Source organism: Leptosomus discolor, chromosome 1 (genome assembly GCF_034619465.1).
Source record: "Leptosomus discolor isolate bLepDis1 chromosome 1, bLepDis1.hap2, whole genome shotgun sequence".
In the NCBI taxonomy this organism is placed as follows: domain Eukaryota; kingdom Metazoa; phylum Chordata; class Aves; order Leptosomiformes; family Leptosomidae; genus Leptosomus; species Leptosomus discolor.
The window spans coordinates 116,526,341-116,544,278 of NC_141391.1; the positions used below are offsets into that span (position 1 = coordinate 116,526,341).

A 17,938-nucleotide genomic window follows, 5' to 3' on the forward strand; every position below is an offset into this window, starting at 1 on the left:
TGAGCTAGTGACCCATCCATGACATTTAACACCACAAGAAAGGCTTCTCTTGGTTACCAGGCATGAACGGACTGCCTTCCGTAGGCACTTTTCATTAAGGCAGGGAGTCGCTCCTCATGCCTTTCTGACTAAAATGAAAGGCTGGAGCAACATCAGTAGGTGCCCACCCATGTCTATGTAGAAGTGATAAAGTGAAGGTGCAATTAAAAGGCCCTGGGAGATCCTCATGCCTAAGAACACTGACAGAGCAGAGATGACATCCTGCAGCGACGAGCAGGCAAAGGCTGTTCAAAACACACATTTGAGTACACTTAACTGCTGCATTAGTGTTTGGAAAGTTTGACAAATCTGACAAATGAAAACTGAAATTAACAACCAGTCTGAGGTGGGTGTTCAGCTTGGGGGCACAAGGATGAGAAGAAAGAAATGGTTTGGTTAGGGGATTTTGTTTGTTTGTTTTAAACAAGCACATCACCTGCATTTTTCACAGCTTAATGCTTCTGTTCTCAGTAAAACCATGCTGTGATCTCAGCTTCTCAGAAACTGGTCAATAAACATTTACCCAAATAGCCCCCGAAATCATTTAGGTAAATATTTGCATATTTACACATTTACTTTAAAATGGTTCTTAGAAAATTGCCCATTGCTATTTCTATTTTCCATATCAAACACAATTTCAAATTGGCTTTTTTTCTTCCATTATCAATGCAAACAGAAAGTTTAATTGAAAAAGACATACATTAAAAAGAAAAAAAAAAAAACAAAACCCACAACCAAAGAAAACGAATACAAGATTATCAACTGCCACAGGTAACTATCTACAGAGAAAAAAAAACAACCTCTTTTATTTCTGCATTTCTGCTGGATGTGTTTCTTTGACCTTCTGTGTCTTGGGGTCCCCTGTGTTACTTCCTGGTTTCCAACACAAAATTCCAACTCGGTCCTTCAAAGTTTCAAATGTTTCAAGAGCTGTACTGATATTTAGAGAGAGAGAAATAATTTACTAAAACATGTTGCTCTCACCCCACTCTCTTCAGGTTAGGAAAGACAAAGGCTTTTGTGGGGTAGTTTTGATTGTTCTGATGGCCTGCTAAGCGGCAAGGTCTGAGATTTGTTAGTTGAAGTACAAGTTCAAGTAGCTGGTATTAGGCTGCTTGTGCCTACGCTGTTAATAGTTCATAGGTATCATTCTTGGATTGTAATTCTCGTAGATGCTCTCTAATAAGACAGGAGGCTTGATCACTGCTCTTGTCTCACGTGATGGTGTGGACCTGAAGTTCTTAGTCTGCAATATAAAGAAAAGCATGTACCATTTTACTATATTGTAGAATTTTGTGGAACCATCACACTTAAAAGTCCAAACAAAAAACAAGACCAGAAGAAACCTGGTAGGTAACGTTACTTTTGCAAAAGAACAGTGAAGTTATTCTCTGAGCTCTGTAAGCAAAGGGGTAGAGCACAGACGGTGAAACCTGAACCAACAGAGAAGTGCGACACCCGCCTTCACAAAGCCTAAACAGGGCAGCCTTTGAATCTTTTTTTCTTGACGCGGTCAAAACCAGATTTTGAAATGCTGGTATTTTCAGCAAAATAGATGATAATGAACGATGCTAACTTTAAAAACAACCCAACAGGCAGGCCACAGGCAACCCAATTTAGGCACCTAAAATTAACGGAAGCTTTTAACTTTGATCTCTGCAACTCCCACTCCTGCCAGTCAAATTGTCCCAAATGCCATAAAAGAGCATATCAGGAAATTAATTGCTCTAACTTCAGAGCACTGTTTGACTAGTTCGCAACAAACAGGGCACACCACTATTAATTTAACTATGAGCAGAAAAGAAAATATGGAATAATTGCTCTTTCAATATGCATTAAATAAGGCATTTTTTAGTGAAGAATACACAAAACCCACAGAGCACACACACACACGCAAAAGCCCACTTACTGCAAATGGTACTGCCGACCCATGTGCCAATTTACGTAACCTGAAAGCTGAAAGTAGGATGTCAGGGAATTAAAATGGTTTGATGGGGCAAGGTGCTTAGCTGTTAAGTCTAGAATTCTCCTCTACTTGCCCTCAGCTGTTGAAAGACTTTCTTCAAAATACAGTTACACTCATAGTTTAAGTTCTTATTGTTGTGTCCTGCTCTTGAATGCTATTATTTTTTTATTTTTCCCTTCATTGAAACTTTTGGTCACCCTGGAGGCACGACTGAATTGACTTGGTTAGGTGCATTTTTCCTCAGTTCTGCAGGGACACGCTGGGCCAAGGAACCCATCTAAGCACACATTTTCTCTTCTTCTAACCTGCCCCGAAGAAGCACATCACTCTGTGACAGGGTCACGTTCCCGTCCAAGTGCTGCAAGCACTGGTCAGTGCTGCCACCACTGATGACCACTGCCCTTCTGTTTTCTTCTCCTTTCTGTTTTCCTCACCCTGCCTTCTCTATTCTCATAGTGCACACCTCCCCTCATTGTACTCTCTTGCCAACCCTCTTTCACCCCATTTGTTAAGACCCGGTTCATGAAATACATCTGCAATGTAATACACCCAATGCAGGGGAAATAATCTGAAAGATGCTGAGCACAAAGAAGAAACCCAGACAAGGAGTAAAGCTAGAGCAGCACTACAGCAATGGAGGGGACTAAATCAGGCACTCTAGTTCTCTGCGAGTTCCCTCCATTTACAGTTCACCCACCCCTACGTTGCCTTCTCCAAATGCTTCATCTCCTGCTCTCCTGAAAACACTAAACACTCTTGCCTTCAGCCTCCTATTCTCTTCCTCCCATTCTAACCCTCCACTTGGGCTTTGTACCCCACCACAGCCATCTTACTTCACCCCAACAGTAGCAAACCATCAGTATGAGCTTGACCCAGTGTCAATGAAATCTATACAGCCTGAGAAACTGCGAGCCTACCAGAGGGATGTACATTTGGCCTATTCTTACACTTGCTGATAGAAACAGGGAGCTTGTTTGTGTCTAGTCATTAGAATAGTTTGTGAACTGTCATTCTTATGTGTAGAATTTTATACCAGTAAACGCAGAACAATCAAAAAAAATCTGAAATCACAAAACCTACCCTACTCTCAGAAAGAATTCTTTTCATCCTGGATGACTCTCTGCCACATATATAATGCGTGAGTATCATAATAACTATGGCTGTTGTTTTGAAGTTCCATCTCTTATTTTATTAGGACTTCTCCAAAAGGGCAATGCATCATAGAAGGACATTCTCCTCAACCCTTGCCTCCCACCCCACTCTCAGTAATACAGTACATGTCCTTGTACCTGCACATAGTCAGCAATGGAATTGTAGTACAATTCAGACTCATCAAATGACTTACCTCTGCACCCAAAAATCAAGCATAAAGTCACACCACTGACAGCAGCAACACTTGCAGATCCTGCTATCAGGAGATAGGGAAGCCTGGGTGAAGTGCCTGCAAGATGAGAAAAGAAAGGTAGTTACAGAGCTAGACATCAGTATCCACTGACTATATGATGTTACTATCTACCTTAACCAGAGGAGAAAGCTGATCCTCTACACCCACAGCTCAAATGAGCTGAGAGACACAGATGAGGTGTCTGGATGCCAACCAGCAATAGGAAGCTGCCTCATACTCCCAGTCGTTTGTGTGTACAGACATGCTTTCATTTTCAACTCATCTGCCTCCACGGTCTCCTTTTCTTCAAGTGATATTAGACCTGCAACAACAGAACTGAACAGCCTTCCCTGCAAAATGCTGTTATTAATGACCGGTCTATGCTGACTTCTGTCCTTCATGTCTCTATTGAGATATTTTGGTGATATAACTTACTTAGCTGTCCTTACAAATCCTACTGGAACAGACTTCTAACAGGTCCAGCACAGCCAGCTGAGAAGCTGAATTTTGCCCTTTACTACCTTTGGCCCTGGTAAAGGTCACTTGAAAGTCACAGACAGGCATTCTCCAAGGAATTCTCACATTCACAGGCCCTGGTTCTAATGGGGGACATCAACCACCCCAATATTCGCTGGAAAGACAACACAGCTAGGCACACACAGTCCAGAAGTTTCCTGCAGAGCATTGATGATAACTTTTTGACACAAGTGATGGAGGAGCCAATGAGGAAAGGTGTGCTGCTGGACCTTGTGCTAACAAACAAAGAAGGGCTGGTTGGGGATGTGAAGATTGGGGGCAGCCTTGGCTGCAGTGACCACAGGATGGTGGAGTTCATGATCCTGCATGGAAGAAGCAGGGCAACAACTAAGATTGCAAACCTGGCCTTCAGGAGAGCTAACTTTGGCCTCTTCAAAGACCTGCTTGGAGGGATCCCATGGATTAAGGCTCTAGAAGGGGGCGGGGGGGGGGGGGGGGGTGGCGCTAAGAGAGCTGATTAATATCCAAGCACCACCTTTTCCAAGCTCAAGATTGGTGCATCCCTATGAGTAAGAAATCAAGCAAAGGAGGAAGGAGACCAGCATGGATGAGCAAGGAGCTTCCGGAAAAGCTGGAAGAAGGGAGTTTACAGAATGTGGAAAAAAGAGACTGGCCACTTGGGAGGATTATAGGAACATTGTCAGAGCATGCAGGGACGCAACGAGGAAGGCTAAGGCCCACTAGGAATTAAAGCTAGGAATGAAAGCCACTCCAGTCTTCAAAAAGGACAAGGAGGAAGACCCAGGAAACTACAGGCCAGTCAGTCTCACCTCCATCCCTGGAAAGGTGATGGAACAGCTCATTCTAGATGTCATCTCTAAGCATGTGGAGGAAAAGAAGGTTATCAGGAGTGGTCAACGTGGATTCACCAAGGGGAAGTCATGCTTGACCAATCTGATAACCTTCTATAATGGCATGACTGGCTGGGTGGATGAGAGGACAGCAGTGGATGTTGTCTACCTCGACTTCAGCAAGGCTTTTGACACTGTCTCCCATCACATTGTCATAGATAAGCTTAGGAAGTGTGGGATAGATAAGTGGACAATGAGGTGGATTGAGAACTGGCTGAAGGACAGAGCTTAGACAGTTGTGATCAGAGTCTAGTTGGAGGCCTGTGGCTAGCAGTGTTCCCCAGGGGTCAGTACTGGGTCCAGTCTTGTTCAACATATTCATCAATGACCTGCATGAAGGGACAGGGTGCACCCTCAGCAAGTTTGCTGATGACACAAAACTGGGACGAATGGCTGACACACCAGAAAGCTGTGCTGCCATTCAGTGGGACCTGGACAGGCTGGAGAGCTGGGCAGAGAGGAAGCTGATGAGGCTCAATAAGGGCAACTGTAGGGTCCTGCATCTGGGGAAGAATAACCCCATGCACCAGTACAGGCTGGGGGTTGACCTGCTGGAGAGCAGCTCTGGAAAGGAGGACCTGGGAGTTGTGGTAGACAAGGGGACCATGAGCCAGCAATGTGCCCTTGTGGCCATGAAGGCCAATGGTATCCTGGGGTGCATTAAGAAGAGCGTGGTCAGCAGGTCAAGGGAGGTCATCCTCCCCCTCTATTCTGCCCTGGTAAGGCCGCACCTGGAGTACTGTGTCCAGTTCTGGGCTCTCCAGTTCAAGAAAGACAAGGAACTACTGGAGAGAGTCCAGCAGAGGGCTAGAAAGATGACTAGGGGACTGGAGCATCTCTCTTATGAGGAAAGGCTGAGAGACCTGGGGCTGTTCATTCTGGAGAAGAGAAGACTGAGAGGGGACCTTATCAGTCCTTATAAATATCTAAAGAGTGGGTGTCAAGAGGATGAGGTCAGACTCTTTTCAGTGGTGCCCAGCGACAGGACAAGGGGCAATGGGCACAAGCTGGAGCACAGGAAGTTCCACCTGAACATGAGGAAAAACTTTTTCACTGTGAGGGTGGCAGAGCACTGGAACAGGCTGCCCAGAGAGGCTGTGGTTTTTCCTTCTCTGGAGATATTCAAAACCTGTCTGGACATGATCCTCTGTGACCTGCTCTGGGTGAACATCCTTTAGCAGAGTGGTTGGACTAGATGATCTCCAGAGGTCCCTTCCAACACCTACCATTCTGTGATTCTGTGAATTTTTCTCCAGAGCATCACTACTGTGGGAAGCTGGACAAAATTCAACTTCAGGGGTTCAAACTTCACAGCAAAAATTAGTGAGCTGTATCACAGTGGCTGCTGAAAGCAATTTTTCCATCATCAATGATTAAAAAGGCTACTGAAGCAGTGTATGGAGTTTGTGTGGCAAAGTTTTGGTAGCAGGGCGGCTGCAGGGGTGGCTTCTGTGAGAAGATGCCAGAAGCTGCCTGCATGTCCAAGAGATCCAATGCCAGCCGGCTCCAAGACAGATCTGCCACTGGCCAAAGCTGAGCCAGTCAGCAACGTTGGTAGCACTTCTGTGAGAACATATTTAAGAAAAGGTAAAAACTGCTGCGTAACAGCAGCTGGGAGAGAGGAATGATAACATGCGAGAGACACAGCCCTGCAGACACCAAGGTCAGGGAAGAGGGAGGGGGAGGAGGTGCTCCAGATGCTGGTGCAGAGATTCCCCTGCAGCCCGTGGTGAAGACCATGATGACACAGGTTGTCTCCCTACAGCCCATGGAGGACCACAGTGGAGCAGATATCCACCTGCAGCCCATGCAGGTCCACGCCAAAGCAGGTTGATATGCCCTGAAGGAAGCTGTGACCCAGTGGAGAGCTCCTGTGCTGCAGCAGGCTCCTGGCAGGACCTGTGACCCCGTGGAGAGGAGCCCACACATAAGCAGGATTTCTGGCAGGACCTGTGGCCTCACAGGGGACCCACACTGGAGCAGTCTGTTCATGAAGAATTGCACCCTGTGGAAAGGACTCATGCTGGAGCAGTTCGTGAGGAGTTCATGAAGGCTGTTTCCAGTGGATGGGACCCCACACTGAAGCAGGGGAAGAGCATGAGGAGGAAGGAACAGCAGAGACAAACTGACCACAACTCCCATTCCCCTGCACCACCCACAGGAAAGAGGTAGAGAAGTTGGGAGTGAGGCTGAGCCCGGGAGGGGTGGGGGAAAGGTTCTTTTAGATCCATTTTTATTTTTCACTATCCTACTCTGATTTGAGTGACAATAAATTAGATTAATTTCCCTAAGTTGAGTCTGTTTTACCCATGACAGTAATTTGTAAGTGATTTCCCTGTCCCTGTCTTGACCCATGAGCTCTTCATCATATTTTTCTCCCCATCTCTTGTTGAGGAGAGAAAGCAATAGAGCAGCTTGGTGGGCACCTGGCAGCTAGCCAAGGTCAACCCACCAAAAGCAGAATGAGGAACTCTTGTAAAATACAACAGGGATAGAAAGAAGCACGCACTGGAAGTTTCTCCGTGCAATACCATGAAACATTTGGTTAAAACTGACTAACTCAGAATTACGAATTTATCAACATGCACTAGGACTTTGGTTTATAACCCCAGTAAATAATCTGCAGAGCCCTGGTATTCAGTGGGAACAGTTGCGTAGAACAGCACAAGGAAGCCCAAGAGCACGGTGAAGAGCAATTACAGAACCATGTTATTTACATGACAGGTCTAGGGACAGAGTCTGGTTTGTAGCTGGGTGGGTAACCAGGCAGGTGACAGTGGGAAGCGTGCTGTTGACCCAGCTTATGTAGCTCACTCTGGTCACTGTTCCATTGGGGTGATGGACTTCTTCCTCGGTGCTGTGATTACTTGCAGGGATCCAGGAGATATCAGCAGCTGGCTTTCCAGCAGATGCTTGACAGACAGCCACCCTGCTCTTGTCACAGGTCAGAGTCACAGTAGGAGGGACTACAGAAGAAAAAGAAAAAAAAAAAAAGGCCATAACCATTATTTCTAGTTCAGTATAAAATCACCGAGAAACCGAAAAATAGGCGGTATTTTTTAGTTTGCATGACCAGTTCGAGAGATTTTAAAATTATTAGGAATATTAGCACCAATGATCTTTAGGGGAAAAAATACATCAAAAAGTCGAAGGTATCTCCGAAACTAGCTAGCTGCATCTAAAGGTACTGCTTGCTCATGTTTTCCAGCAGTAGTAACAGGAGAAGACAGGATGACAGAGAGGGGTGGATTGAATGAAGATTTATAAGTACAGCAGTGCACATACTGAAGAAAACACAGTTTGCTGAAGCTCCACCTAAAACATTGAGGAGATTGGGTAGGTAGAATCAAGAATCTGACAGCAAGGACATAAAGGAGGAATCAGATAAAACTTTTCTGCTTGAAGAACAAAAAAATCAAGTGACAAAAATTAATAATAACAATTATAGAGTCCCAAAGTTAATTTCCCATAAGCCTTCTGAGTATCACTAAAAATTAATATGGCCAGAATACAAAATGTTCTCCTATTGTGGTTTGGTTTTTTTTTAAATTATAGAAACCTAGAGATTGTTTACCTGACTATCTGAAAAAGATTATTTGATGTATAGATTGTGTTTCCTAACAGTCTTTTGTTCCTGTTTAGGTTGAAAATAGACTAATTTCATTTTTGTTTCGGTGATGCTGTCTTACAGACAGCTTTCAGTATTTCTGGAAGAGTGGAATATTTCCAGATAGTGTCCTGAAACTTTTGCTTCCTTCCTATTCGGCCAAGACAAAACACACATCAGCTTGTAGCAGCAATATTTATTTGATATCTTCCATTTGCATTAACTTAACCAAGAGCATATACCTCTGGTTGTGTCAACATTCAATGAACTCTCTCAGAAACTATACAGACAGTCGGATTTGTGCATTTTAAAACCTCCCCTGTTCGTGAGTTAGAAGTTAAAAAAACAAACACAGAACCCCCAGCTTATTTCTCCATAGAACAGCCATGTCCTATTGCATAACTCCTCATACCTTTTGCTCCTCTCCAAATAGGCAGACTAAATCAGCTTACCTCTTTCTTTTCAATTTCAATATGCATCCAAAAATTAATTTGGCCTTTTACCACCAAATCAAATATTTTTTACACACACACAAAAAATAATAATAAAAAACAAAATCACAAGGTGTGTCTTACCTGTCACAGTTACAGAAGAGAAAAAAAGAAAATTCCCTGCACCGCTGACAATTTCACAGCTGTAATTTCCCTCATCACCAAGGTTCACAGGGTAAATACGAAGAGCAGGGTCACTGTCAGGTGAATATTTCCACATCAGCCTCTCACTGCAGTTAAATCTCTTTGTCTCATTGTGATCACTTCTATAGGCCAAGAAGCAGCAAGTGCTGCATTTCATCTTCCATGTCACCATTAGCAAAGACACCTTGGAGACATAAGGGCAACTCAACACAGCCTCACGACCAGCCTGCACACTCACCATATTGTAAGCTATATAAGAAGAAAAAAGACATTAAAAATGATGCTACAGCCATTGTCAAAGCATGGGAAACTCTGGGCTTCATCACACTTAAAAACTTCTAATTTCCTACTCTACTAGCAGCCTTGGGGGACACATTGCTCTGTGCACACACACATAAGTAGTATTCGATTTCCAGGTCCAGCTTCCTGCTGTCATTCTTTGAAGTCTAGAAATGCAGTGGAGGTGGTGCCTTTCCTCTGTGGACACTGTGCAGGTATGCTGACCAGCTGCAAGTCCTCCATCTTTTTGTAGGCAACAGTTTCCTATGACTTTAATATGGGCTTTGAAAAACTGATGAGGAGGGCAAGATTCACCCTTAAGGGAAAGGAAACCACTTTTAAAAGAAAGTAAAGGGAAAGGAAACTACTTTTAAAAGGAATTACTGTGTTATGGAAGCAGGTGCCTTGGTTAAAGTGCAGGTAAAACCAGGGATAGCAGTGGAACATACACCTGGAACAAGGTTAAAACCCAACATCACTTGGTGCACTAGTTCACAAGGCACATTTAGTAAGGGGCATATGTAGATCCCTCTTCTACCAGAAATCATAGCTCTCCTGATATTGTCCCAGTTGAACAGGAGGTGGGTCTTCAGATGATCCATGTGTTGGATTCCTATCAGATACATCATCCTATGCACTCTTCAAGGCACATTTTTTTGTACATTTTTTTTGCTAGCTGAGGTGACACCGCTCTTTGCATTCACATTAAACAATAAGCAACATTTCGCCTGGTGACTGAAAAGTTTTGGTGTACTGGTGAGTTGGAAATACAGAGTACCAGAAAGTGCTGCATGTAGTTTTGGATCTTTCTCACTTACCTGGCCCTTCAACCAGATTAATTAGCAAGAAAAGGAGCGCAGCCAGAAATGCCCATGTCTGAGCCATCTTCAGCAGAAGGAATCAGAGCTGCAGAAAGTGAAGGCAAAGAAAATGGCATGTAGTCACAAATTGTTGTGCAAATCCCTTCAAAGAGAACACATAGTAAAACCTCTGTTTACTTTGAAAACAGAGTTCTAAACATGACCTCATATCAAGTATCATTCTTGTACTGAAGAAAGTAAAGCAAAAAGAGTTTTGAAAATAAAACACACACTACTATTTATAAAGAAATTTAAAAAATCCAGGATCTCTAATACCATTTTACAGGCATCTCTAGCTGCTCACTATTCATTGCCAGCTAGCTAGCAGAGAGATCGCTGCAGACCTCTAACTGCTGCTTCATAAACTTACATGCAGAAGGTGAAAAAAAGATTTTGCAAGAGCAAACATGCACACATTACAACTCTTTCTGAAAAATCAAGGTAACAGCAAGTATAAGAAAATTCAGGATCTAGACTTCATCAACTATTTGACAAAAAGAAATTGTTCCTAACCCTTGCATGATTTTAATTTCTTGAACTCCATTTCTGTAGTAGAAAAAAAAGGGCAACTGTCCTATTGCAAGAGATCAAAACCATGTGTTTGTTTCCTGCCTTCGTAGACTCAGTGAACTAAAGAGACATCTAGTAACTTACTCTACAACTATATATACTTTTTAACAAACCATATCTTACAAATTGCTAGCTCCTTTTTGGCAAAAGGGCAGCGGTTCATTGGTAAGCTTCAGACAGTGCTATCATCCCAACACATTTTTTTCCGGTTCACACAAAAAGGCAGAACTCCATGCTATCCAAAAGCTTTCCAATCAAAATATATATGGTTCTGAGTGGAGAATTTTGATGAAAACCCATTCAGCTGTTGCTTGAACATGGATTTGGCTAAGAACATCACTGATACTTTCCTATGGTTAGATATCATATGTAAATTACCCCAATTTGACACAGAAAACTTGCACTACGCTGTTCTAAATGATATATATGTTCATTCTGCATTCAAACTCCCAACCTCTTCTGCTCAGGTCTCAAGGATGGCAGTTGATCGTGGACTCATGCTGGTTCTGTCACGGCAGAAAGGTTCACAACCATGCACTGCTCTGCCCCCAAGCAGCTAGGGGATAAAGCCGAGGTCTCACAGTGTATGCCTGTTTCCACAACGCTACTGTAGCCATGTCCTGACAGCGGTTTTCCTGATGTTACTGTCACAAATCGGTGGCCGCACTTTTGTCTCGAGGCTCCCTGTAGCCTGCCCATAAAGCTATCTCATTTTCCATCACTCACCACTGCATTCCCTCAAATTGTCTTCTTGGTAGCCCTTTTGTCATTCTCTCCTTTATGCCACCATTTGTATCTCTTTAATCATTTACTTTCTGATCCAGTCACCCGCAGCTAGAGTTGACTGGAAAATGACGTTTCCATCCCACGGGAAATACCAATATGTTGTTTTCATTCCCAAGTCAAAAGTCAATACACACCAGGCAAGCAAATATCTTTGTGCAATGGTTGATTCAGAAACGTCATATGTGTTGCAACAGGACTTTCCTTCTGGGCTATTTAGATCATGCACTATTCACACCCATATTTAAATACAAGTACAATTCTCCATATCTGCTGGGAGGAGGAGGAAAGGCAGACAGAGTTCCCTGTGCGCACAGAAACCTAAATCCTCATCTGGTATCAATTGCTGTAAAAGTAATAGGCTTCAATTATGCAGCATAAAAGATTTTAATGTCAAATATATCAAGTGAGGCCACCTCATGCACAGACGAAAAACCAGAACACAGCCACACTTGTGGCACAGAAAGAACAAACGCCGACACATTTGTAAGCTGAGTGCAAGAGGCAATAGTATTTTTTTTAAACACAATGCAATACATATGCCCAGACAACGGCCTGGTGGTTTTCTGCATATTTCTAAACAAACAAACAAAAAAACCACCAGTGATGTGTCTGGAGGAAAATGTTTTTATTGGCACCTGAAAACAATGCCAGTGCAACCACCTTAATCGCTATTCTGCTATTAACATGCAACAGGCAACGTAACTCTTACATCACAAAACTCCCAAATTTAATTTTTACTCATTTAAAATCCTTGCCACAAATGAAATATTTTGTTTCATGTTATTCAATACTGTCAAAAGGCTCTGAGGTTTTTTGCAATTTTGATAAATTATGCATGCAAAAATTGCTTTCAATCAAAAAGTTTGAAATTTTTTTTAACCAAAAAGATAAAAAAGATGCTTTTTGGTTAAAATTATACACTGAATTTGACCCAATTTGCAAATAATTTTTCAATCTCTTTAAAAAGAAAAGTAAAAAAAACCCTCCACAGTGTTTATCAGCAAATTCAGTATTCGCCAATTTTGATGGATCTATAAATATTCATATTCATAGAAAATTGTCATATTGGAACTTGTCCCAGAGAACTATCTTTTTTTTAAAATGCATACAAGTCCCGTATATATGGAGTTTATTGGCTCAAAAGAACAGGCATTAATGATTAAAAATGGGGCCTTACAGAAAGAACAGAGTATATTACTCCATTTAAATATTCATGTATGAAATGCAGAATTTAGACTGCGATTTTTAAGGTTCACAGTCCTTGAATACTTGTGCCTGTAAGCGAGAAGTAAGTCTCAAAGTAAAACCCAAAAAAGGAGAAACCAAGCACAGTGGAATCAAATTCATTTAAAAGTAGCAAATGAATATTTGTAGATTGTGTTATTTCCTTGAATGGAATTAAAATGCCTCAATAACTACATTAAAATAAATTAAAATTTTTACTCAGCCTTGACTGTGCTGGCTGGCACAGGACCATGCAATACGAGTGTCACTCTTCCAGTAGCCTCAGTCTTCCAGCTGGGGAATGGCACCACTCACGCTCAGATTCATCCCAACAAATGCTGAGGCTGGAGGAAAGTTACCCAGTTGTCACCCTGGAGAGGAGCCCTCCAGCCACGGGAGCACGCGAGATGAACAGCAGCAGTGCTGGTGTGTGCTGGTCTTCTGATACTTACAGTCCTGGGGATGAGTAGAGAGATGTTAGAGCATGCAGCCCGTCCAAGGTGGAGGACAGTGCTGGTGGCTGCTTATGAGGCAGCTCCTGTACACCAGGGAAGTGCAGGGATGTATCTGGCGTTCCCTTCCGGCTCCGTCCTCATGAGGGACCCGCATATAGTTGCAAAGGAGTGAGAATTATCTCAGTTTAGGATCGTCCATCCCAGATAGTCCCTGTTTTCAGCTGTACAGTTCATAAACTGCCTTTCTTATAAGTCAAACAACTATAGCTCTGCGTCACTTAGTGGTTTAGAAAAGTTTTCCACAGTAGGTTCCACTCAAACTTGTCACCCCATTTCTCTCCTGTGTTGCAGCTGGTTAGCGGCACTTCTGGCAGACTTTATGCTCGTTGTGAGGGAGTGACACGGACGAGTAGAGCTGCTGAGGGAAGCCCAGTCCTACAGCACATGCTTATTCAGGTTTGTGCTGCCTCAACTGCCTGCCCTTTTTGTAGGCCAGTGGTCTACAGGTGGAAAATGTGACATGAAGTCAGATCGGCTCCCACAAATGTTGATGCTGTCATGGGATTGTGGACGTTGCTGGCAGAAGATTTGCGTTTTCTCATCTTCCCAGAGTGGCTTAAAATACAGCCCAGAGGGGAAGCTCCTGAGGAAGGGATGGCAGAGCAATGCCTGCTGCAGGCTGGGAGAACATGCACATCAGGACTTTTAGGCTTCTTATTTAATGTCCTAAGGTGCTGTGTGAAAAGTTGAGACAAGGCACTACAAAACAAGCAAGAGAGATGCAAATCAGATGTAAGAAATGTCAGCTAGCACAGAGTGTGCAGGAAGTGTCAGAAGCAGACTCAGGAAGCCCCCCGCTCCCCACAAGGCCTTTGCTGCATGCATTCATGCCACAGACCACAGCTTCCTTCCCATGCCCTGCCCGTGCCATGGTGCACAGCTATGGACCCACTTCAAATACAGCTAAAACATCTGAATTTGTTAAAGGTGTCTGTGCTGTGGCTGTATCTATGTGTGCATGTTGCTACATACATGTATATTTATAAAGATCAATATATATTGAGCTACAACATTATGCACACGCTTTTAGAGCTGTTGCACTTAAGTGACAAGGTATCTAGGGATGCTCAGCTAATGAGGTTGTGTCACTGATTATATACCATTTTCCATATCACTCTTTTATTAAAATGGACCTTTTCGGTAGAGCAACTGCCAGGGTTGCCACTCCCCAAAAGTCCAGCTTGCACAGGCAGACACAGCACTCCCTCACCACTGGCAGCCCCCCCACATACAGCAGCAAGCAGCCATTAAAACTCACCACAAAGCAGGGCATCCAGTCCCACAGTGTGGCCCAGGCTCAGCACCCCCGCACCTTCCTCCCCTCCCAAAGAGGAGATGCCTTCAGCCCTGGGGCCGAGGTTCAAGCAGCTACCTTCAAAATGGAGACAGGAGAACAAAATAGTGCTGGCAACAATGCCTCACTAATTTTCCTCACCTCTTTTCCTCCTCAGCTCCCTGCTTGGAGACCCAAGGGCTGCATACCTCACAGCCCTCTTACACAGCAGGAAAAGTTATTGGTCTGTTTTAAAAGTCTCCATCACTAGAAATCTGGATTGCACATTGCTTCTACATGGTTTATTTTCAGAACTAGTTTAGGACTTCTGTAATGATAAATAGCCTCTGGCTAAAGGAATTTTAAAAATGCATCCAAAGAGACACACCGGAGGCACCTTTGAACTATATAGGCTTCCAACAAGTCCCTTTGAACAGGATGATTTTCCCTGAGTGAGGCAATGTGTCATATAAAAGAATGCAAATTGTGGATGCTGACTGCAGCTTACATAGGAGTCCCTGCAACTGAACAATGAAGAAAACAACCTCATTCAAAGTCCAGATTCAACACTCTGGAGTCCAGCACCTCTACTCAACCAGGGTTATATACACGTGGTACAAAACTTCTCCAAACTAGCTTTAATGCAGTTAACAAGGGCACAAGGAATAGTGATCTCATTATGCTCATAAGGGATACTGGCTGAATGCATACTTGGACAGTTAGCTTGAAAATCAGTTTTCACCGAAAAAGACATTTTCATCTGGAAGTTTTGGACTAGCAGTCTATATTTCTTTATAGGTTCTTGTCATATGTACTTCACCATCTACTCAAACTTGTCTTTTTCCCTTTCACACAGGCTACCAAAAGGACTTTTGGTCTTTCCTCTGAAATAGGCAGATGACATTGAGCTGGCAAAGAACATGAAACGGGCACTATAGGTTTTTGATCAACTCCTGAAAGAAAACCCAGCTCTGGCTACACTCTTGTCAAAGACAGGAAGAGGTCATCCTGACTTGTGAAAAAGATTTTTATTTGGGAAAATGAACATTTTCTTATTACCTCACAGAATGCCTACAGTCTTGACTACCTGTCCTCCATAACAGTATGTACCTCTATAACAGTTGTTGTCCTTAATAGACAGAATGTATAGGTATTTTAGAGACTGGAGTTTCACGAAGCGTGTTCATGTCCCCAGTTACCATGGATATACACTCGTGCTCCCTCCCTCAATATAAAATGTCTGTCTGGTGTCTTATTACTTACAGTCCTGCTGCGAGCACGTTGTATTTATGACCTATCAGCTCAAGCACTCATTTTCACAGTAGTTACAAAGCAAATTATTTGGAAACAGTGTCTATGCTTCTACATAGCATACAATACTGAACTTGGAAGAGTTAAAAATCTCTTAGACCTCAAAAGAAGTGCCTCTTTTCACATTCGTATTTCATCCTCTAGTGCCTTGCAAAAATATAAACATAATTCTCCATAGTCTCTTTTCAGCTATTCCTTACAGTTGCCAGGAGGTGGAAACATAGCTACATGAACCTACAAGAGAAGCATCATGTTGATGTGTAATTGTGCAGCATGCTGCCTGCTGAAGAATAGTGCTAAAAATATCTGCACTCTGAATTGGCTCAGTGGAGCCCAAAACACGGGATCATACAATGCTCTTCCTGGCCTCCCCCACCTCCCCCTGCCCCCAGCAAGCAAGACATCTATACTGCTTGTTACTGCTTCCCAGCATCAAGGATGCCCTTTAAGCAGCTGGTTCTGTCAGATGTGACATACACGTTTATTTCAGCAAGAATCCAAAATCAGGCTGCCTGTGATAGAAAGGCTCACAAAGCAGCAGCAATTGCAGCCCTTCAGAGCTGATAAACAATCAGATACCTGGGAAAATGACGAGGAGATAATGATCACTTGACTCATTTATTTAGAAGCTGTGTCTGCTTTGACATTCAAAAACATTACACACATGCCCAAGTATGAAAACCACGGCAGAGGTCACAAGAGCTCATCAGACAGGCTTTAGTATCCACAGAAACAGATACAGATGTAACCATCTTCCGTTTGTCACTTGGTACCAAATTTTAAGTCCTAAGAGAGAACCCCTTACACAAAAGGCAAATGTACATAAATAACTGGTAAAGGGGAGAGGGACACAACACTGTTAAAAGGCTGTAGACAGAATACCCTTTTGAAACATCCCATAGTTAGGGTAAAACATTGTGCCTGGTTTTGATTTCTGTTTGTAGAACAGCGAGTTTGACACTGACTTAATTTCTGTCTCCTATGAATCCCTGCACTTGAGCTCGTACTGCTGAGAGTTGAGTAAAGGCCTCGAGCTTTCTCAGAGCAAATTGAAGAGCACAGAGTATAGACTGGAAATATGTCAGAAGATGTTTCAGAGGAGAGGAAAACCCAGGGAAACCTTCTTTGCCTGGAGAGCTGCAGCAGAAAAGGAAAATGTCTCCGCATGGAAGGCAGGTCCCAGAAAGTACAGCTGGAAAGAAACCATCTCTTCATTTCAAAGTGCACAACACTGGGAAATCTGTTGCCTCAATGAAGGCAAAACCTGGAAGAACTGACATTAGATGTGGGAGAATTTCAATTCTAAGAGTAGAAAAGGCCTAAAGAAACTATTCTTCTCTGCCTAGGAGGTAACAGGGTTAACAGGTAAAGTGAATAATCCCAAGGAACCAGTACCAGGAAGTCCAGAAATAAGTCCCCTGAAACCTCGAAGTGTGCCATGAAACACAATGTGAATCCCAGACATTTATCATGTGCAATAAAATGTTCTTACAGCATCTCAGGAATATTACCTTTTTTAAGCAAAGCAGCTCAGGCTTCACAGTGTCATCATAGTACAAGTCCTTAGGTGGAAAAAAAGACAAACACATACACATGCACAAAGACAAAAAAATAATCTACTGGTGTTCAGGTGCAAAATGTACCAATCCAAATTAATAAAACACAAGCTTATTAAAAAGGTGACTAACGCAAGACCGCATCTCAGAGGTTATATTGAAGAGTCATCTGGCCAAGAAGAGACTTTCACACATCTAAATCAACTGCCTGAGCTCAGGCTCAGTATTTAATTTGCAAGATACCTTATGTCACATTAGCACACAACTACATATTCCCAAAAGGCCATACAGGAGGCATCTGAAGTCCATAAAACAATGGTCCTGTGCTCATTCAGTGCACTCTGTTTTGGCACAACCAGGAATTGGATGCTGAGCCAGGTGACTTCTGTGGATGTTGGCTGGAATCCAGCTCAGCTGCACCTTCTGCAAAATCGCTCAAACCCAAACCCAATGCAAGTTAGTTGGGATCATTTCACCTTCCTGCTTGGGAAGTTTTAGCCTGCTAACCTCTACGGAATTATTACAGTGGGAAAGGGGGAGTCATT

At 43.1% G+C, this 17,938-nt stretch overlaps 1 protein-coding gene across 1 annotated transcript; it reads right to left on the bottom strand.

Annotated features, from left to right (window-relative positions):
* Positions 1-1,168: 1,168 nt before the first annotated feature.
* On the bottom strand, positions 1,169-10,183 carry LOC104348385 (cell surface glycoprotein CD200 receptor 1-B-like). The gene is made up of 6 exons (XM_086462967.1): positions 10,117-10,183; positions 8,960-9,268; positions 7,495-7,743; positions 3,351-3,446; positions 1,949-1,995; positions 1,169-1,285 (listed from the first exon to the last, which is right to left on the bottom strand). Exons 1-6 carry the CDS (start codon positions 10,181-10,183, stop codon positions 1,169-1,171), a joined length of 885 nt encoding a protein of 294 aa, XP_086319093.1.
* Between the last annotated feature and the right edge of the window lie 7,755 nt (positions 10,184-17,938).